Consider the following 22,850-nt stretch of genomic DNA (forward strand, 5'->3'; position numbering starts at 1 on the left):
ATCGTGTACCCCCCCCCCCCCCACACACACACACAACAGGCACACACATACCCACACACGCAGTACAACACACACAATATGACACGCACACACAGTACGGCACACATGTGGACATTCCTCTCCTCCTAAGCAGCACAGTTCATGTTACAGTGAGGACGTACATGTGCCCTTCATTTGCGCAGAAACTGCCCAGCAGAGCAACAAGTGCAAGCATCCACTCCGAGTTAGCAATGTATTCCGCACTGCCCTTTAATTGGGACCCCTTAGTTACCTAGCAGTTATGGTTCTCTGATCCCCCCTCAATGGCATGCAGGCCTGGGCATTTACATTTAACGGATCATTAACCAACACAAACTTACTTTGCAGCATTTCTTCCAGCTTCTTCCTGTCCACACGGAATCGTTCCTCAATCCAGTCAGGCTCGGTGACCGGTGTCTGGTGAGCATCTGAGGCTGTGCACTGGTCTAACGACGCCGGGGACCCTTCGGTGTCAGTGTAGGACACCAGCTGCGCCTCACTGGACATTGCAGACGATTTATCCGGTGTTACCCCCTCGGCTCTGTAGACTGTCCTCACTTTCCCTAGTAACCCTCCGTGGGCATTTAATGCTTGATAAATCACCCAGACAGCAGCATGGGAACACAACAGTAGCCTCAAAGGACAGGTTCAACTCCTCCCGTCTTGCTCATTTGCATTAGCACTTTTTTGTTAGTTCACTTTGGTTCAGCCCTTTTGTATTGGGAAGCCAAGCTTACAGAGGCTTTTGTTTGGCTGTGTGGTGGAATTTGTCCGGACTCAGGCTTCTTTCTCCACAAGACTAAAATAAAACACGGTGATGTAGGGTGGACCACTAACTACATTCATCAGGTGCTCAAACATGGAAACTTTTTATATACTTCCTTCTGTCTGACCATGCTTGGGTTTTACATTCCATGCCTCTCAACTGTTTAGAATTGCTCAGAATGTCCAGATTTTTTGCCACATATTTCTGGCCTGCCCCTCATAAAATTTGTGGTTTTCTGACAAATGAGTGTGGATTGAAGTCATTAAATAAAGACATACATATGAGGTTCGAATTTCATTTCCTTCAGAAATGCAAACTTTGTTATTCTAGCAACTTTTTAACTTTGTAAGAACAGCAGTTTAAAATCTGTCTTTGATTTCCTTACATTATTTTTGGATTTCTTCCTGATTCTAGCTGTATGAGGTAGAGAGGTATGTGGCACACACACACACACACACACACACACACACACACACACACACACACACACACACACGCACAAAGCTATTGTTCAGTTTACCTTTTCTGGTTGTGTGCTAAGTTACTTCTGTAAAGATGTAATCCGTTCTATGCATGCATTTATACCCTAAGAAACTGTCTAGACAGATCACATTTCACTGGGTTTCTCCCCATACTCCAATAGTTTAACTTAATCAGCTTTACTAATGTTTTTGTAAAATGCATACATTCGATTAGGGGCACACAGTCAAGTCCATCACACAAAACACAGCTGGAAGGAGTGAACTCTAGATCAGTGTAGCTAGTTAAGTCTCAGTGCAAGAGTCACACACAAAGCAATCTAGTGCAATTACCAGTTAAAAAATAAATGATTTACACTATTGAATTTATTTGATAACTGGTGAAGCCCATGTTTGGTGGCAGCACGCGGAGTAAAGTTTCACACAGTAGCACACAGCACACAGAAAAGAAAACAACTATAGTTAATAAAATGGAATACAACCCCTGGAGTAAAATGCTTCCACAAGCACAAATGCACCACTGTAAAACAGTGCAGATTACAAATAACATAAAGTGAATATATACATCATCATATGTGCATAGAGTGTTTTATACCATATAGGCTTTTTTGTCAAATATATTTTTTATCTAAACAATTTGTAGAAAGAGGCAAACATTATTTACTTATTTTATTTTATTTTGCATTTGTTAACTGGGACAGTCCGACTGGACCAGGTCAATTTACAGCGGAGGCCGGTGAGAAAAGCTTCACATATAATAGTAACATACTAACATGGACTGGGTAAACAAAGTATAAACATCTGAAAAAGATAATTTAAAAGTATAATATGTAACAGGTAGGAACCACAAATCACATAGAAAAGTATATAGATTGAATAATTAGTGGTTGCAAAAAGGAAGCACTAGAATGGGGTAGTATGAAGTGAAATCCCAAACAAGAGAAGGGAAAGAGGACAAACATCTGTCAATGGAGAGTAATCAGAGATCTCCCATTATGAAAAATGAGAATTCAGCAAAAATGTCAGTCAGCTACTGAGGTGGTATTAACTTAATGCCTGTCAGTGAGTACAATGTCTAAATGTGAAAAAAAGACTACAACTGGAAAATCTAAGGAACAGATTTGGTTGAGAATAACCTCTCAGTGCAGGAGATGGCTTCCAGCAACAAAAAAAGAATAAATAAATAAATAAATGCATTCAGACATCTTCAAAATGTTGTAAGTATATAAAGTCAAATGGTGAAAGGTTAGGGAAATGTTAAGTAAACATTCAGATGAACAGACCAATTTACAAAAGATGAAAATTAGAACTGCTTCTAAATAGTAGACTTTGAAGACAGTGCATGGGGAGAGAGAGTCTGAGGTTCTTTGTTATTCTGGAGAAATTTGAGGGAGCAGTGCTGTATCAGGTTTATGAGAACACAAAGGAGTGCCTGGACTAGTGCTTCAGAGTAGGAAGTATTAAGTGAGACATCATATCATGCAATTATACATAAGACCTGACTCTTGCCATTAGGAAATATACTTATGAAGATGCAAACATACAAGAAGATGAAACCTCTTTAGTAAAATGAGGCAGGGGGAAGGTATGGAATGTTGGTGACACTAAACTTTTCATTGAAAATGTTAATTTGTTGTATATTAGGCAAAAAAGAAGTACATTCTTCAATGTAAATCTAAACCCACACATAAGGCTGCTGTTTAATCTTAGCCTTATCACAGGATACGTACCCAAAGAGTGGCGTACGGCAACAGTGGTCCCACTTCACAAAGGCGGTGCTTCTACGGACCCTGGAAATTACCGCCCCATAAGCCTGACGAGCCTGGTCTGCAAAGCTATGGAGAGGATCATTATGGAACTCATAAACAAAGACATTGGGGACCTACAGACATTGGATCCTACCCAATTTGGCTTTGTCAAGGGCAGATCCTGCCTTCTGAACTTGGTCGACTTTTTTGAAACAGTCACTAAGGCCATTGATGAGGGTAAGGCAGTTCACACAGCCTACCTTGACCTTGCAAAGCCTTTGACACAATACCCCACTCGGGCATCATAGACAAACTCACCAGCTTAAATGTAAACCCATATGTCACAAGATGGGTTGCAAACTGGCTCAAGGACAGAACCCACAGGGTCAGAGTTGCTGGAGCTATGTCAGACTCTAAGCCAGTCACAAGCGGTGTCCCACAGGGCTCAGTCCTGGGACCCCTCTTGTTCGGCATTTATTTTTCCGAGGTACAGGCAAACATAGGAGGATTGTGGCTGACAAAGTTCGCAGATGACTGCAAACTGGGCGCCATAATTGATACTCCAGCGGACACAAACATCCTTCAGAGAGGCCTCATAGAAATGGATAATTGGTGCCAGAGCCATGGCCTTAAGCTAAATGCCAAAAAATGTATAGTCATACCCTTTGGGAAAAACAAGGTACAGACAAATTACCACATAGGCGGTAATCCATTAAGTACGGAAGAGGTAATCAGGGACCTAGGGACCCAGGTTGACAGTAACCTCTCATTTGACACTCACATTGCCAAAGTGGTTAGGAGGACCTTCTATATTGCCCACCTTATCATGAAGGGTTTCACATCTAGATCAAGAGAGGTCATTGTGCCCCTGTACTCTTCTCTTATCAGGCCAATGATTGAGTACAATGCCCCATTTGGGATGTATCTCACCCGACACCTGCAGCAGTTGGAAAGACCCCAAAAGTTCCTCACCACGAAGATAAAGGGTCTTAAACATATGTCATATACTGCCCGACTGAAAAAACTCCAGCTCTATTCAGTCGCATACCGCCTACTCAGAGGTGATCTGTGCCTGACGTACAAGGCCATGTCCAATCCTGAATTAATGGACATGCTCCACCTCAGAAAATCCAAATCCATCAGAGCCACGAGAACAAGTGACTTAAACCTCAACACAGAAATAAATAGAACGTGCTGGAGGGACAGATTCATAACCCAGAGGCTCCCTACACTCTGGAACAGAATCCCAGTCCATGTTAGGCAGAGCCCCTCACTGACTCTATTCAAAAGAAATCTCGACGAGTGGATGGGAGATCGTAGGTTTACCCCGGGGGTCATCTCTTTGTCACTACTAGACAGAGGCATAGTAAACTAAACCCTAAAGGGCATAGTATTCTCATCCTAAGGGGTGGTGTAAGCCACATACACTCTGGCTAGGCTTATAAATGCCCTAGGGCAGATAGCCTAGTATGAACCTATGAACCTAATGTAAACAAATTATGTCAATTTGGCCTCAGATTCAAGTTGTTATATCCAGCAGTTTTCAGAGTACTTTTTTCCTGGTGGGTCACAAACATGCATGAAAGTAGAGAAGGCAATGGAGAAGATTAAAACAAACCAACAAGCTGAACGGGATTCAGCTACTCAGACTTCCACCAGTAAATGGCGACAGGTTGACATTTTGCAAATGAAACCAGTCCCAGTGTTTCAAAGAAAAAAAATCTAAGAAAGACAGAGATAAGCCCAGGAATTGACCATACGAATAAGGAGAAACTTAGATTCAAGCCAGATGCTGGTGCTGAGATAAGATAAAAAAAGGTTGGGAGGGTGGCCTAATGGTTAAGGTGTTTGCCTTACCAACACAAGGTGCAGGGTTTGAATCTCACAGGGGATAATTGGCTAGGCTTAAAATGGCACCCAAGGGCAGTTAGCCTAGTACTAATCTATGAATCAGGAGGAAGAAGATAAAATTAACTTGAAAAGTAGGAGAACTGCAAAGCATTCATTTCATTATAGTGCAGTTAAGTGTTTGGACTGTTAAGGCATGAGAGGTAATACAATGGGGTAATACAATGGGTAATACAGTGAGAAAACTTAAGTATCAGTCTCATTTTGTGACTACTGCACCACAAAAGCAGACACTCCGAGCCACAAACAACCCGAGACTCCATTCCCCGACAATGCTGGCATTTCCATCTCAAAGTATTGTTGGGGAATTGTGCTGGCACTAAGTGCCATTTCTGGGTGTTTTCCCCTTCCTCCCTTATAATGCAACCATGGAGTTGATTATATTAGTTTAGGGGTGCAGCCCCCACATCAGGGTGTGCAACGGCCCTGCAAAAACTCTGAAAACAGTGTGATTGTGAAGTTATTTTCAGCAAACCGGAGTATAGTAAGTATTTTGATAGTCTTGCGTTGGAGGTAGTGGTGTTCTGAATGCTTGTTACATAAATTAAGCAATAAGTGGGTATGAAATTAATTGGTTAAATATATAATAAGCCAAGGCAAACATTTTATACAGGATAGGAAAAGATACAAAAGTGGTGGGTAAAATGAAACAGTGTAGCACTGCAGGTTGCTATAGGGTGAATTTGATGCCTTGAAATGGAAAGGTCAAATTAAAAATATCTAAGTGCTAGTAACAGTTTATGCATATACACAGGCAAACAGATTACTACATTTAGCAAAAGGGTCTGGGTTTCTAAACAAAATAGCTTCAAAATGAGAGGTAGCTAAGAAACTGTGATAAATTATAATCTCAGAAGGCATTTTTAACCAGATTTTATTTATTTTTGTATTTGTTTGTTTTATTCAGTAAGCAGGCTGTTCAGTGACCCTTTCCAGCCACAACCTAAGCCTTAAGGCAGCAAATGTATATATAATTGCATCCATTACATTAACAGCCTACAAAGTATGATACAGAGACAGAGACTGAAATTTACAAAATTTGTAAACAGAAGTAGCATTAGAACATTTGTTACAGAATACTCTATACGGTGCTGACTTCAGAATCAGAATTATATACAGAGCAACACGGGTCTATATTATATCCTCGAATGCTTAAAAAAGCGAACGCTGATTGATCGAACTTATTTTCGTGAAACTGCAAAATATCGAAGCAGCAGAAACTCGAATTTTTTCCTAGGGAAAGAATTTGGTTGTCCGTTTCTGTTGCTTCGGTATTTTCAGTGTTATGGTGGAAAGTTACCAGTCGGATTCAGGTAAGTGTGCGATTGTGTGGATGTGAGTGTTAGGGTGATTTAGGTGAGTTAGGGTTAGGGCTCGGGTTAGGTGTTTGTGCGATTGAGTGGACATGAGGGTTAGGGTGGATTTAAATGAGTTAGGGTTAGGAAGCAGGTGAGGTGAGTGTGCGATAGTGATGGACCTTAGGATTAGGGTTTGGGTTAAGGTAAGTGGGTAGTTAGGGGTGTGTGCATAGTTTAGTGTAGGGTTAGGTATCAGATTTTAGGTGTATGTGTGTGGATTTCTGTTTGTTTGGTGTGCTTGTGTTGTGTGTATGTGTTTTGGATCAGCGATTTTTTTCCCTGGGAAAAAAATCACTGATCTGACAGTTCGAGATTGTAAGCTTTCACTTAAATTAGGTCGATCAATCAGCGTTCGCTTTTTTAAGCATTTGACGATATAATATAGACCAAGTAACACATGAGGACTGCACATATGCATAACAGATGTAGAAATGCTTAATCACTGGTAAAATCTACATTCTTGAGAATATATTGTAGTGAAGACATACATTTAATATTTGATATTTTCAATGGCAAACTGCTTGATGCAAAATAGAAAGTGTAGGCATAGTAGGAAATTATATTACAAATTATAACATTACAGCAGGTGAGCTTATCCACAGTCCCTGAAACAGGTACATTTAAATACATTGTGAAGATGTTTTAAATTCTTCTTACATTTGTTAAGTATTCATGCAGTTTATATGTTGCCAGAGAGAGAATTCAGTATGCTGGGCCTGATCAGAGAAAGATTTTTGTTCGGTAGCCGAGGAGTATTGTGGCCACTTAAGTTTAAGGCTGTCTGCACTTCTTAATTGAGTAGGTGCTTTCATGTGGCCTTAATAACTTATCTAGACATGGAGAGTATTTGTCACAGTCACACAGAAAATCTAAAAGTCAAAATATTCAGCAAGTAGCCAACTCTGCCAGCTAGTAGTCATCAAGGTTTTGTATAATTGTGCAGTGACATTCCTGATTACTGGAGGGACATCTTAATATTTTGTCTTCAGTTATTTGTAATAAGCCAGAGTTTTGACTTGACATTGTGGGTATAATGGGTAGTGCATACTCAGGTCTGGGAATCCATACATTAATGACAATTGCTTTGCATGCCTCTAGTGTATGGAGATCTGATGGGGTATAGGCAGCCTTTATCTGCAGAAGTACTTTAATGAGTCTGATGGAGTATAACCAAACATGATGCTATGCAGGTAGGTTGATGCACGGCCAAAACCATTCAAATGTATACCACAAGGCCAGCAGTATATGATCCAGAAGTCACAAAATAAAATGAAAATACTAAATTAATAGCATATAACTGGCTGAAAACAGCCCTTTATTAGTGAGACAGACCGGTTTCGGCAACCAATGCCTTCTTCAGTGTATGACCTCATACACTGAAGAAGGCATTGGTTGCCAAAACCGGTCTGTCTCACTAATAAAGGGCTGTTTTCAGCCAGCTATATGCTATTAATTTAGTATTTTCATTTTATTTTGTGACTTCTGGATCATATACTGCTGGCCTTGTGGTATACATCTGATGGAGTATAGACAGCCTTTATCTGCAGAAGTACTTTAATGAGTCTGATGGAGTATAGGCAGCCTTTATCTGCAGAAGTACTTTAATGAGTCTGATGGAGTATAGGTAGCCTTTATCTGCAGAAGTACTTTAATGAGTCTGATGGAGTATAGGCAGCCTTTATCTGCAGAAGTACTTTAATGAGTCTGATGGAGTATAGGCAGCCTCTATCTGCAGAAGTACTTTAATGAGTCTGATGGAGTATAGGTAGCCTTTATCTGCAGAAGTACTTTAATGAGTCTGTTGGAGTATAGACAGCCTTTATCTGCAGAAGTACTTTAATGAGTCTGATGGAGTATAGATAGCCTTTATCTGCAGAAGTACTTTAATGAGTTCAAAACAAGCATGAAAAGAAGGGTAACATCAAGTCGACCTAAATACTTTGCAGACTTGGCTAATGGGTTGTCGAAATGGTCGGTAATATGTCTGTAGAGCTGTGACCAGCCTTCTAGCAGGGGTCTGTATTACATCGTCGAACTTCAAAAAGTTCGAACGAAGTAATATCGAACCTACATGTCCGAAACATTAAAACAGTGGACAGAAAGAACATGTTCCCTAACAACAACAAAAAACCACCAACCTAAAACTTAAACTAAAGTGGGCACACCTCCTACTTAAATATACCAACTCCGAGATCGCATCACAGTGGAGGAAATAGCAAAGCCCTGAAAACGGCCCATCGATTTTTTTTCCCTGGGAAAAAAATTGATGTGCCCAGGCTTCGCTATTTTCAGGTTTCAGATGTTTAGGTTCGATATTACATCATTCAAACTTTTTTAAGTTCGACGATGTAATATAGACCCTTCTAGCAGTACTGCGTATTCCTTGAAATAAGGCAGACGTCAATCAGAAATTAATTAATCACTGTGTTCTAAGTGACCTTTTTGTTGGCTCATCATCAAGACAGATGACAGTTTAACTCCAAAAGGGCAATGACTGTGTGGAGCTTACGGAAAAAGAATAATGAAACTAAAAAAAGGCTGAAAAATAATTACTTTCTGCACGCAATCATTAAACCAGTGACTGTGGTATGAGACAGTGTTGTGATATTAGTTGATGGCATGTCAGGACTTTTTTCCTTACCATTAGTAAAAAATGAATATTTCGTCAAATGCAGGCAAATTATTTTCTAAGCTTTGGAGGGAAACAGATTAGACAGAAAAAGAGAGATGTTACATTTAGATGAAATCATGTGTTGTAGCATGAATAGCCTTGGCTTTTGGGTAGGTAACACTTGTGTGAACTGCTACAAAAGTAGGGCATGTATTAGATAGATGGGTATTAAGGAACATTTTAACTTGACAGTGCTTGTTGTGATTTTTATGTTGAGGGCCAGATAATTTCAGAGTTTAGCTATGTAAAGTAGAAGGATTCTCCAGCTGTGTTGTTAGTTGTAGAGATCATTAACGGTGATTTGTTTGTGTAACAAAGGATTTGATTAGTTGAGTAGGGTTGGAGGATGTTGTGAAGGGCAGGGGGTTTTGTCTGGTTGGTGGGATAATTGATGGCTATTGTCACTTGGTTGTAGGCTAGGAGGTTAGGCAGTTCTAACCAATTGAGTTATTTCAGTGCCACGCAATAATGAGATGTAAATGTAGATTCAATGGCAAACATTGCAGTTTTATTGTAGCAGGTTTCAAGTTTAGTTGCATCTGTTTTTTTAGGATGGTGAGAATGGGGGATGCATAGAGGAGGGTAGAGACAAGGTGAATTCTGGCAGTGGTGGCTTTTGTGTGGTTTGTTAGAAATAGTTTTGTTAGAAATGTGCTTGGACAGCAATTAAGATGTGAACTTGTAAGTTTATTTATAGAGTGGATATTCATCAAAATATGAAAAAACAAAGGAAGATAGGAGTATTACATTGATAGGGAGAGGGACTCCAATAGTGAGTGAAGAAGGGAAACATATATTAATGGCAGATTTGTGATAGGGAGATTTCATTGACAAAGAAGCTTACATTCATATGTGTTTATATTCCGCTAAGATGAAGCTGTTTAAACGAAGAAAGAGTTTAGCGGAAGTAATACATTTCACCAAGGTATTTTAATTGTTGATGGTTACTGAAATTTGATTTACAATAGTGAGGATGACTTGGGGGACCTAGCAGGGCAGTTACACATAAAGAGAGTACATTCTTAAAAATACATGAAATATTTGATGTTGTGTTGTTGTGTCTTTCGGCTTTTCCCGGTTAGGGGTCGCCACAGCAGAACTCCGGTCCGCTAATGATTGGCAGCAGATTTTTACATGCCGAGTTGCCAGCCCTGACACACAACCTTCAACGAAGGTACGCCCATTCACGCATGTCTCCACACAGAAGACGCCCTAGCTGAGAATCGAACAGGACAACGTCTTACTGTGAGGTGACAACGCTACAAAAGCACCACCACCGCAGTTATATGGAGAGTATTTCAGTAGCTGGAGCTCAAATAAATTTACATATTTTTCTCCAATATACATCATTTGGTCCAGGTTGTATAGAATCTATAGATCAAATGTGCATGTTAATTTGATTGAAAATAGTGAGATTCATACAATAACTAGTTCTGCCCATACTCGTCTGAGGATTAGGCACAGATGCAGGGTAATACAGTAAAGGAGAGACTTTGATCATTTTCTAGATATTTTTTGAAAAGAGAAGAGTTGAAGGACTGGGTAACATATAAAATCTGAGGTCTTGTAGAGCAGATAGAAATTGAGCCTGAAGGGATAGCTAACGCTTGTCATGAGTCTTTTATGGAAGACTTGGAGGGGTGAATAGCTGTATCTAACTAGCTTTTCATCAAAAGGAAAGATAATTATTTCATTTCTACTAAAATATTTTAAGTTGCATTTATAGTGACCTGAGTGGTGATACCACTTTGTACTTTTCTGCTTTTTTTTGCGTTTTAGCCACAAAAGTTATCTGTTTGTAGTTTTCAGTTTGTTCTGGGACTTTACATTTGTATTTTCATTTGCAGTTGTGGAACAACTGATTTTCTTCATTGCTCTCCACTTCTATTTCCTCAAGTAGAATTACTTGTAAAAGCTATCTGTATTTTAAATCCCTGGGCCACAGTATTGTAGTTTAATTCATAGCTGTGGCAGGACTGTGTACTTCTGCCAGGTTTGAGCCTTAGTCATTTATTACTGCATTTTTTACCATAAACAGTGTTACTGGTAAATTTCTGCATAGTCTGGTGCCTTAAAGTGTAGTAGAAGTTCAATAGTGAGAGAATTGTCTCTGCTCCAGTTTGTGCTTTAGTACTTTTATATTCTGCTTATCATTTACCTGCTTAAATTGTATTCTGTGTCTCCCCATTCCACACTAGCACATTAAGCTAAAGTTTATGAAAGATCTCCAGTACTGACTTTATTTGATTGGATGCCTTTCAGCTAGCCTACTTGTTCCTTTAAATTTTTTTCCATCTATCCACCTTTTTGCTGTGGTGTTTTTATAATGTTTTGTCTCTGGCCTCCACCCCTTATGGTAATCTGATTTCCAAAGTCCTCCCTCTCCTTTTTAGTTGCTATAGACTGTTGTATAAGCTAGTTATATATTATTCCCACCCTTTGTTTCCATAGCTCCATTATACTGAGTGCCTACCCAGCAAATCAGTACTTCACTTGAGTAAACCTGCTTTACAATTTATTATCCATTTTCCTAGAGCTCAGCAAAGCTTGAAGTCCTAGCTATTCAGGCAGAGTTATGCACTTTTGATTGCAAAATCACACTTGCTTAAGTAACTTTGAGTGATCGCTACTGTTCTTAAGTAACTTTGAGTGATCGCTACTGTTCTTAAGTAACTTGAGTGAGCGCTACTGTTCTTAAGTAACTTTGAGTGATCGCTACTGTTCTTAAGTAACTTTGAGTGATCGCTACTGTTCTTAAGTAACTTTGAGTGATCGCTACTGTTCTTAAGTAACTTTGAGTGATCGCTACTGTTCTTAAGTAACTTTGAGTGATCGCTACTGTTCTTAAGTAACTTGAGTGATCGCTACTGTTCTTAAGTAACTTTGAGTGATCGCTACTGTTCTTAAGTAACTTTGAGTGATCGCTACTGTTCTTAAGTAACTTTGAGTGATCGCTACTGCTTCCTGCTATTATATGTGCATTTCTCTGTATTTTTGTAAAAGAATCTTCTTCCTCTCATTCTTACTGCTGTAAGACTGTCTTGAAATCACCTTCACAAGGTATTTCCATGTAGCTGGTTAAATGGTTTGTGGTAGCATTGCACTTGTGAGTCTCTTCTACCTTGTTTTTATATTAGAAGGTGTTTGCCTGGTCTATCTGAGTTGGGAACCACACAAAAGGGCTCTTAGTGTAGTCATTTTATGAGGCAGAGGGCTCATTAATTTTCTGTTTTTTTTTTTTTCTACTGCTATAAATTTTGTGCATTTGCATGAGTTAGCAGTGCCCTGTACAGTAATAAACCCCTAGAAAGAAAATTTTCCCTGTGAACGGTCAAAAAAACTGTTTCCTGTAAAACAGAAATAAAGAGCAAATATCTTGTGTGCAGACAAGCTTAGAACAGCTAGTTGGGCATCAAGTGGCAATACGTACAAAATTAATAGAGTTCAGTATTGTCTAAACATTAAAGTTAGTAGAATTTAGTACTATTAAGCATAATCTGCCGCAACAAAGCACCCTTATTAGTTTGCACCAACAAAGTACCCTTAATAGCTTTCTCACCCCAATACACCCCCCCCCTGTAGCTCATCAATCAAAGGACTGGACAATATGGGTATGCAATTTCCTAATTTCTTTGTAGACAGCTTGGTGGATATGGGCATCTTGAGGCAATGTATCAATTGTCTCATGTTTACCGACAGACATTTAATCCTTAAAGAAGCAGACACAGTATGGGAGAGTTGTAATTACACTATGAAACTGGAGGCTTAACTCTTGCATACAAGCACATAGCCAGTAATCAAACCAATGCACACAACACCCACCCCACATAGTACACAACACACACATATAGACTAACATATGCTGAGTCACTTAACAAAGATCAACTATATTGCCCCTTTGCAAAGCTATGCCTCAGCAAGTCCAAAGGCACTCAGGAAAAACAACACCTAACATCATAACATACATACTGTCGCTTTCAGTGGAACCCCAAACACTAAGCCCCTAAGGCAAGTAAACACATTTCCCAGGACTCTTGTCAAAGGAGACTTCATTGTAAGATATACTGTCACTCTCAGTGGAACCCTAAACACTAAACACTAAGCCCTTAAGATAAGTAAACATATTTCCCAGGACTCTTGTCATAGGAGACTTCATTGTAAGATATACTGTCACTCTCAGTGGAATCCTCAACACTAAACACTAAGCCCTTAAGATAAGTAAACACATTTCCCAGGACTCTTGTCATAGGAGACTTCATTGTAAGATATACTGTCACTCTCAGTGGATCACTAAACACTACACACTAATCATAGGAGACTTCATTGTAAGATATACTGTTGCCCCTCTCACCAGGCTGAACAAGGAGAAGATAATGGTTCATCATAGGGGACTCCATTATAAGACGTACTGATGTCCCTCTAACCAGGCTGAACAAGGAGAAGATAATGGTTCATCATAGGGCACTCCATTATAAGACGTACTGATGTCCCTCTAACCAGGCTGAACAAGGAGAAGATAATGGTTCATCATAGGGGACTCCATTATAAGAGGTACTGATGTCCCTCTAACCAGGCTGAACAAGGAGAAGATAATGGTTCATCATAGGGGACTCCATTATAAGATGTACTGATGTCCCTCTAACCAGGCTGAACAAGGAGAAGACAATGGTTCATCATAGGGGACTCCATTATAAGAGGTACTGATGTCCCTCTAGCCAGGCTGAACAAGGAGAAGATAATGGTTCATCATAGGGGACTGCATTATAAGAGGTACTGATGTCCCTCTAACCAGGCTGAACAAGGAGAAGGTAATGGTTCATCATAGGGGACTCCATTATAAGAGTTACTGATGTCCCTCTAACCAGGCTGAACAAGGAGAAGATAATGGTTCATCATAGGGGACTCCATTATAAGAGTTACTGATGTCCCTCTAACCAGGCTGAACAAGGAGAAGATAATGGCCTAATGGTTAAGGTGTTTACCTTACAAACACAAGGTGCAGGGTTTGAGTCTCACAATGGATAATTGGCTAGGCCTACAATGGCTTGCAAGGGCAGTTAGCTTAGTACTAATCTATGAATCTATGAATCTATGTCCCTCTACCCAGGCTGAACAAGGAGAAGAGAACTGTTAGTTGTTTATCTGGAGCCAGAATCCACCAAATCACACATGAACTCAAGTCATTACACCACAAGTACCAGTATGATTCCATCACAGTTCATGTAGGTGTAAATGACCCGAAATGTACCTCCCTGGACTATATGAAGAGAGACATTATGGAGTTTTCAGACTATGTGTCTCAGGCTGGTATAAGCCTGGCATCGAGCAGTGTATTACCATCACCAAGGATGATGCCACAATACGAGTAAAAGATGATTCATTTTAACAACTGGAATTAGGTGTAAATGACCTGAGATGCACCTCCCTGGATAGTATGAAAAGAGACATTATGGAGCTTTCAGACTGTGTGTCTCAGGCTGATATGAGCCCAGCACTGAGCAGCATATTATCATCAACAAGGATGATGCCACAGTGTGAGCAAAAAATGACTGCTTTCAGCAACTGACTGTCTTTCTGGTGTCATTCTGAAGGGATCCAATATTTGTCAGCTTGGGAGGACCTGGCTAACAGACCATGTTGCTTTGCCAAGAATAGTCTGCACCTTAACCTTCTAGGCTTTCAAATACAGGCTAAAATGTTATCCACCTCCATAGTGCCTTTTTAGGCAATGCCAAATTGATGAAGCTACCGACGTAGCAAAATCAGCTCAACTGAACCTCAAGGTGTTACTATTCAGTGCGAGGAATCTAAATAAAAATCTACACTCCTTCCAAATCCTCATCAGACTCAAGAATACACACATCTATGCAGTTACTGAGACATGGTTTAAAGCAGCAGAGAGTACCCCAGCAATGCAAGGTTTCAGTGCCTTCCACAGTTTTAGACCAGTAGCTGCACAGACAAAGGCTAAAGGTGGAGATGTTAAAATATACATAAAATCAAACATATCTCTAAGGTGGTCAAACAGGATGATGGGTTGGAGTTCTTCCACATGCAGATCACCATAGACAAAATCCCATACCATATCCTAGCCAGGTATTGGTCACCTTCCATGTCCCAAGAAGCTTACCGTGCATACTTGGAACTACTGGAGACATTTACCATCCAATCTAACACCCTACTCATGGGAGACTTTAATTACTCCTCTATAGACTAGGAATCCTACACAGCCTTAAATCTATAGGCACAGAGATTCCTGGACTTTGTAAATACAAAATACATTGACCAATTAGTGAATACACACATTAGAGACTCCAACGTACTGGACCTCATGCTCACAAATATAGAAGAACAGTGCATCCACCCAATGTCATGGCTGCCCTGGTAAGGTCCAACTACAGAGCTGTATCCTTTGAAATCAAAATCAACTCTGTAATCCCATTAAAACCAGTAACAGTTAGGAAGTATTCCAAGACAAATTACCTTTTATTAAGTGATGTTTTTTTCAAAATTCAATACCCCTCCAAACCATGAGAACACAGCAGCCTATGTTGAATTTCCCTAAGAAATTCTGTACAGCCATGTCATTGGCTGCATACAGGCTGCTGTACCTACCAGAAGTAAGGCCAGGACTAGCCTCAGAAACAAATCACACTTGTGGCATCCTAAATTTAACAGGATATGCAACAACAAAAAAAAAATACGGCAAAAATCAGGAATGGTAATTCTCATAAAGATAAAAACTCTCTCATCAAACTAAATAGGCAACTAAGAGTGCTAATAAGCTCAAGCAAAGCCAACTTTAAGATTAATATAGTCTCCAATATAAAAGATAACTATAAGGCCCTCTTCAGCTATGTCAGAAACCTCAAAGGCAGCACACAGCAATGTGCTGAAATGGTCATTAATGGTGCCACATTTACCAAGCCTGGTGATATAGTAAACCTAATAGTGGAGAAATTAATTTCTAAATTTACCCCTCCACCTCAACCATGCCCCATAAAATACCCTCAAACATAACCCCTCTAACTATAACTAAGGAGCATGTACTGGCTGCATTCACTAAAGCCAAGAATATGGCCTCAGTGGGCCCCGATAACATCCCAGGTTGCCTCATGAACAATCTACAATATGACTTATTAGGACCCCTGGAGTCATTATTTATCTGTAGTCTTAAAACAGGTTTCATGCCACTTTAGTGGAGGACTGTGACGGTCACCCCCCCTTCATAAAGGAGAACCTTCAACAGATCCTGGAAACTACAGACCCCTTAGTCTGACTAGTCTTAATTGCAAAGCTATGGAAATAATTATCATGAAAAGGACATAGGAGACCTCCAGACACAGGATTCATCCCAATTTGGCTTTGTCAAAGGAAGTTCATGCTTAATAAATCTGGTGGACTTCTTTGAAAAGTTCACTAAGGCAATGGAAGAGGGGAAAACAGTGCATACTATCTTCCTAGATCTGGCTAAAGCATTTATACCTCACTCAGGCATTGTCAACAAACCTATGGAACTAGGTATAAGCTCCATTATAACATGCTGGATAGCTAGCTAGCACAATAATAGGACCTAAGAGGTTAGAATTGGTGAGGCCATCTCCAAAAAGAGGCAAGTCACCAATAGGGTCCTCCAGGACTCTGTTCTAGGTTCACTCCTGTTTGGCATCTACTTCCCAGATGTCAAAGGCAATGTCAAAGGCCTTTGGCTAACCATGTTCACAGATGATTGCAAACTGGGAGCAGTCACTGAATCCCCCCAAGATGGAAGCATCCTTCCGGAATGTCTATCACAGACAAACATTTGGTGGCAAAGCCATGATTTAAAACTCAGTACCAAGAAATGCATTATAGTACCTTTTATTTATTTTATTTATTTTTATTTATTTGCAGTTGGTTTACCAGGATAGTCCATTGGGTCAAATAACCCGTTTTCAATGGAGTCCTGGGGAGAAAAGCTCCAGAACTAAGTATGTTACAAAAAGTGATTCATACTAGTTATACAAAAACTATAACATATTACAAATTATATAATAATCCAAAGTATTTTGACACCAGCAAACAATTTCAAATAAACACAGAAGAAATAACTATGACAGAACATTAGATAAAATTAATAGATTATAGATTATAAAGAATAATGCATGAAAATTTTGAGTTAATACCATATTCAAAATACTGAATCAAGTTTCTGAGAAATAACAGAGATTTATGAAGGAAGCACTTAGGAGGTGAGGCCTAGTGCAGTTTTCCCTATAAAGTGAAATGATAATGTATATTAGTTATGAGTAAATAATCAGATAAAATGCAAGAGGAATCAAGGCGAAGAAGGAAGATGGCAATTGCAAGTAAATTAGCTATGAGGGATGGGAGCAAGAGCATTCCCACTTGGATACTAGGTGGGAATGAAGAGATCTTTTAAAAATAAAGTGGTTGGGGGTGGTGCGGATGGATGATGGTAGAGAGTTCCAAAGGCGGGCAAGGACAAAAGATAGAAGATTTTTCCCTGGGGGACGAGTGGGTTTATAGATTTCTAATAGATTTTGATTGTTGGACCTCAATATTCTATCAGGAAGGTGCATTTTGAAAGCTGATGAAAGGGAGGGACAGAGAGAGGAGTTGAAAATGAGTTTGTGAGCAAGAGTTAGTTGAGTGTATGTGAGATAGTTAGGAAGCTCTAGCCATTTTAGTATATGGAGAGAGGAACAGTGGTGTGAGGAGGACTTGTGGTTGGTAGCAAACTTGGCGATTTTGTTATAGCAAGAGGAAAGTTGGGTTTTTACGGAGGACTGTAGATTAGTTAGGAGTGGGGCTCCATAGAGAAGGGAGGGGATAAGAAATGAAGTAGAGAGAGTGATTTTGGCAGCAGGTGTGAGGTATTTATTTTGCCGGTACAGCATACCAAGTTTTTGGTGTTTTTTTTTGATATTTAGCTGTAGGTGAGAATTAAATTTGAGTTGGTTATCAATTTGGACCCCAAGTAGCTTGGTCTCTGACACTAGTTCCAGAGGTGAATTATTTTGACTAGTGATAGAGAAAGTGTTTGTGTTGAAGGAGACAGCTTTAGAGGGGGAGAATAGCATTAATTTGGTTTTAGAGGCATTGAGAGCAAGATGATTTCTTTTCATCCACTGCTCAGTGGTTGTGAAAGCTTCTTGGGTCAGTTTTTGGAGTGAGGGGATAGAAGAGGCCGAGCATATAATAGTGGAATCATCTGCGTATTGGATGATGTCTGAGAAAGGAATGGAGTTGTGGAAATCATTTATAAATATATTAAAGAGAAGGGGACCCAGTATGGACCCTTGGGGTACCCCAGTAGGGGTATTTAGAAATGAGGAAGTGGCTTATTTCCATATTACTGCTTGATATCTGTTAGATAAGTAGTTGGAGAACCAGTTCAATGAGGAGGGAGATAGGTTAAGTCCTGAGAGTTTGGTTAGTAGCAGGTTATGAGAGATAGTGTCAAAGGCCTTAGAGAGGTCAAGTAGTATGGTAGAAACAATTTGGCCAGAGTCACGTGCTTTGTTAATAGTTTGAAGGAAGGAGAGGAGGGCAGTCATAGTACTGTGATTAGGTCTGAAACCATGTTGGGTGGGAGTTAGTAGGTGATTTTCTAAAAGGTAAGGAAGGAGTTGAAGATGAATACATTTTTCTAAGATTTTAGAGATGGGAGATAGGATAGCAATGGGGCGGAAATTAGTAACATTGTTATTGTTGCCCCCTTTGTGCAAAGGGATGATGTAGGCCTTTTTCCAGATTTGGGGTACTGTACTTTCTAGGATAGAGCGGTTGATTAAAATGCTAATAGGGTAGGAAAGTGCATCAGCAGCTATGCTAAGAAAGTAAGAAGGGATGTTATCAGGAGCATTAGTACATGGCTTCAGTTTCAGAAGGAGTTTTTTTATAGTGGAAGTGGGTATAGGTTTGAATGAGAAAGGGGGAGAGTGTGCAGGGGGGGCGAGTTAGGGGCAGATGCAGTTAATGAAGTAGTTAGAGTAGGAGAAAAAGTGGAGTGAGAAGAGTTGGTAAATGGAGATGTGGGGGTGGAGGTGGTGCTGGGTGGAGTGCTGGGGAGAGAGGGTGGGGGAATATTTGAGAGTGTAGTGGTGTTAGAGAAGGATGATGTTAATTTGGAAATGGATTCAATGAAGAAATAATTAAATTGTGTAGCCAGATCTAGGTCAGGAGCGTTTGGGTCTGGGGTAGGGGTATTTTGTTTACTAGGGTTGAGAAGAGTAGAGATACCTTTCCAGAATTTCTGACGGTTAGATTTACTGCTATTTTGGAGTGTGGAGAAGTAGTTTTGTCGATCGGAAATTATGAGTTTTTTTACCCTGTTTCGGAGAGTTTTATATTCATTTTGGACTAGGGGGGATTTGTTTTTCTGGTAATATGCCCAGACTTTATCTCTGTGTCGCATGGATGCTAGTGTATTTTTGGACAGCCAGGGGGCTGTTTTAGTTTTAATTCTCTTAGACCTTAAGGGTGCATGAGAATCAAGTATTTGTAGGAAAATTGAGTTGAAGTGGGCAACTGCATTGTCTAGAGGTAAAGTTTTTAGGCAGTTCCAATTTATGGATTTTAAAGAGTTTGAGAAGCTTGTAGGATTAAACTTTTTTTGGTTGCGGATAGTAATACAATTATGGGTACGGTGCAGGTGTAATGGGAGTCGCTGTGTGAAGATGGGTATGTGGTCACCAAGGGGATCAGGTAGAGTACCACTGTCAGAGAAATAGTGGGGGTGAGAGACTAGAATCCAGTCTAGAATACTGCCATTAGAGGGGTTTTTAGAGGGGTATGTTGTGGATTTGATAAGTTGTGAAAAGTTGTAGAGGTTGATATTGAGAGGGTTTTTAGAGGACTGAATGGAGGCCCAGTTAATATTCATATCACCAAGTATTATTGTTTCATTGCTAATGTTGTTAGAGAGCCAGGAAAGGATATCTTCAAGTGTAGAAATATTCTCTCCTGGGGGGATATAGAGTGAGGCTATACAAATGTGTTTATGTGAGTTAATTTGGAGAGATGTGAGGAGTAGTTCAGCATTTTTGAATTGTGGAATGAGTTTGTTATAGGGGGTAACTGATAATGAGGATGAATATAGGAGAGCTACTCCACCTCCTTTTCTATGGGGCCTGTCTTTTCTAATGATTGAATAGTTTGGCGGAATTATTTCAGAGTCTTTTATATAGGGTTTTAACCAAGTTTCTGAGATTGTTAGGATATCCGGTTTATTATGAACAAGCCAGGCATGAAGGTGTGGAACTTTGTTTACGATGCTTTGGGAGTTAAAGGAAGTAAATAAGATCGACTTGTCTGTAGAGGAAACTGTGGAGGGGCCAGGGTTGGGATGGATATCACCGGATAGTAGAGTAGAAATTAGATATAAGAGTGGCTTAGAGAGGTAGATGGACAGTTTGTGATTGGATTCTATTGTGGATTTAAGGAATTTGATAGTAACAATGGGGGAAAATGTTTTTGAAGGGTAATGTATTTGTATGGGAAGAGTAGGAGATTATTTATAGGATATAGATGAGGAGAAATAGGAGTATGTGAGTCTGGTAGAGTAGAGTTAAGGTGGTTGGTAATGTGGAGAGGTTGTGCATGGTGAAAGTTAAAGGGTTGGGTGATGTAGTAAAGATAGGATAGAGTCAGGAGAAGTAGAAATAAGGAGATGAATGAGGATTTTGTAGGCATGGTGGAATGTGGAATATGTAGAGTTGATATGCTGTTGATAAAATATTTATGAATACAAGAGAGTTATGTTTGTGTAGGACCAGGTAAAGTTAGGAGTATAAGAGTAGAAGTGGGAAATAGAGTTGGGATTGGAGTGGGTGCGGTTTAGGAGTGGGGTGGAGTCTAATGCAAGTAGAGAGGAATTCTACTGGATTAGGAGGGATAGCTGTGGTGGGTAAGTAAAGATTTTATGGGCGGAAAGAGGGAGGGGTAGATGTACAGATAGTGTGGTTGGTTGGATAAGAATTTCTGTGGGTGTGCCTATGGGGGAAATAAAGGTAGATGCACGGGGGGTGGGTGGGATTTGGGGGTAGGGTAGGGGAGCGGAGTGAGCCCGCAGGGCGAACGGAGCGGGAAGAACCAAAGAGGTCTGAAGAGGAGGTTCGTGAGAGTCTATCAGTAAAGTGTTATTTGCAGAGGGGTAAGTTAGAATGGAAGAAAGACCTGGGTGTGTTGGATGACAGTGAACTATGAGAAACTAGAGCGAGTGAGTAGGAAAAGAGATGTACAGCTAGAGTGAACTAATAGAGTTTAGGAGATACAGTGAGAAGGAGGAAGGTTAGAGCTGTGAGAGAATACCTACAATACATGCAGTGAAGTCTATCTGGGGAAGGGAGTCACCGAGTGGATAGGTAGAAAAATACACCTTACTCCACTAGGATATCCTCAGGGCCAAATAGAACTAAACAAGAGAGTGGTTGGTGTAGGTGGGGGGGAAGAGAACATAGAGACTAGAATAAGGGATATTTAAGGCTGCTGGCTATCCTGGCAGAGGAGTGTACTAAATAACAGCTATCAAGGCTGAAACAGTAAGGTAGTAAGGGTTCAGCAGCAGTTACACATACTTCCTTTTGGGAGGTCTGCCACCCTGGGTAACTACATTATCAACAAAACACCCCTAAAAGTTGATTCACTAGTCTGGGATCTGGGAACCCATGTAGATATTAACCTAGCCTTTGACCAACATGTGTCCAAGGTAGTAAGAAAATTCTTCTGTGTTGCTCAACTTATAAGAAAGGGCATGGCATCTAGATCCAGAGAGGTCATTATACCACTGTACTCGGCCCTCATCAGACCCATCATAGAGTTTAATGGACCCTTCAGGGTGTACCTGACCAGACACATATGCAGCAACAAAGGTTCCTTACAAAAAGAATACAGGAAGTAAACACAATGTCCTACATTGATCAGCTCAAACTCCACATCTTTATTCAATATTATACAGACTTTTGAGAGGTGATCCCTGAACTCTGTTTTGATGAACCTTATCTGCAAAAAACAGCATCAGAATTACTAGATTCAAATATCTAAATGTTGCTTGTGACATAAATAGGACACATTGGGAGACAGCTATATCTCTTAGAATTCACATTGTCTGGAACAGGCTCTCCATCCATGTGAAGCAGAATTCCTCCCTGTCCCTATTTAAGTGCAACTTGGACCAATGGATGGGTAATCAGAAAATATCCTTACATTCACTGCTGCAGTATTTATAATATTTGGGATTCCCTGCTGTGGAAGCCTGTCATCCAGCCAGTATACCAAAGACTTCCATGTTGCATTTAAAGGTACGCCTGAACTTCACTCAAATGCTCCTTGCATACTGTAGGATATAAAGGTGACATTCAAGCTTACCATAAACAAAACTTTTTTGCCGCCAGTCGGAATCCATTGTTTCACCATCGGTTTGTTTACTTGTGTCTGTTTTGCCAGCTGACCGCATTTTCATTCTCCAGTTATTACCTACACTTGTTTGCTGTGTAGATAAGTGACCTGTTGTTTTTTGTGCTCCTTGGGGTTAATGTCATCCAGGAAGGGTAAGTGCTAGTGTGGGAGACAGATTTCCCATAAAGAACTCCACGATAAATGCCTTTTTTGTCTAGGAGTGTCCCATGACCATAAGTTTTTTCTATTTGCCAGGCATTCATACTGAAAACCCTTCACAGTAGATTTTCTTCCTTTTCCTTGTATCTTGAGATCGAGTGTCTTAAGCTTCTCACTAAAGATACAGTTGAAGGAATCTCCCACCCTGAGGGCCAGCCGTTAGGGAAGAAGAAGATGAAAAAGGTGCAACTGGAATCTTTTGCTGTCCAGCCTCTGCCATGTGTTTCTCCTGAGATTTTTATAAATCTGGAGGCTCACCAGGCTATGTTATTGGATTCCTCT

At 40.1% G+C, this 22,850-nt stretch overlaps 1 protein-coding gene across 2 annotated transcripts in view; it reads right to left on the reverse strand.

Annotated features, from left to right (window-relative positions):
* Positions 1-659, reverse strand: part of LOC122799721 (protein bicaudal C homolog 1-like) — a 1,306,264-nt gene extending 1,305,605 nt beyond the window's left edge. For both annotated transcript variants that reach the window (XM_044068975.1, XM_044068974.1), the window contains exon 1: positions 360-659. In XM_044068975.1, coding sequence (XP_043924910.1) covers positions 360-525 — 166 coding nt within the window. In that variant the 5' untranslated portion in view covers positions 526-659. The remainder of the gene's footprint in view (positions 1-359) is intronic.
* Between the last annotated feature and the right edge of the window lie 22,191 nt (positions 660-22,850).

The sequence above is a fragment of the Protopterus annectens genome, chromosome 4.part0, assembly GCF_019279795.1.
Source record: "Protopterus annectens isolate FY-2018-M chromosome 4.part0, PAN1.0, whole genome shotgun sequence".
NCBI classification, from domain to species: Eukaryota; Metazoa; Chordata; order Ceratodontiformes; family Protopteridae; genus Protopterus; species Protopterus annectens.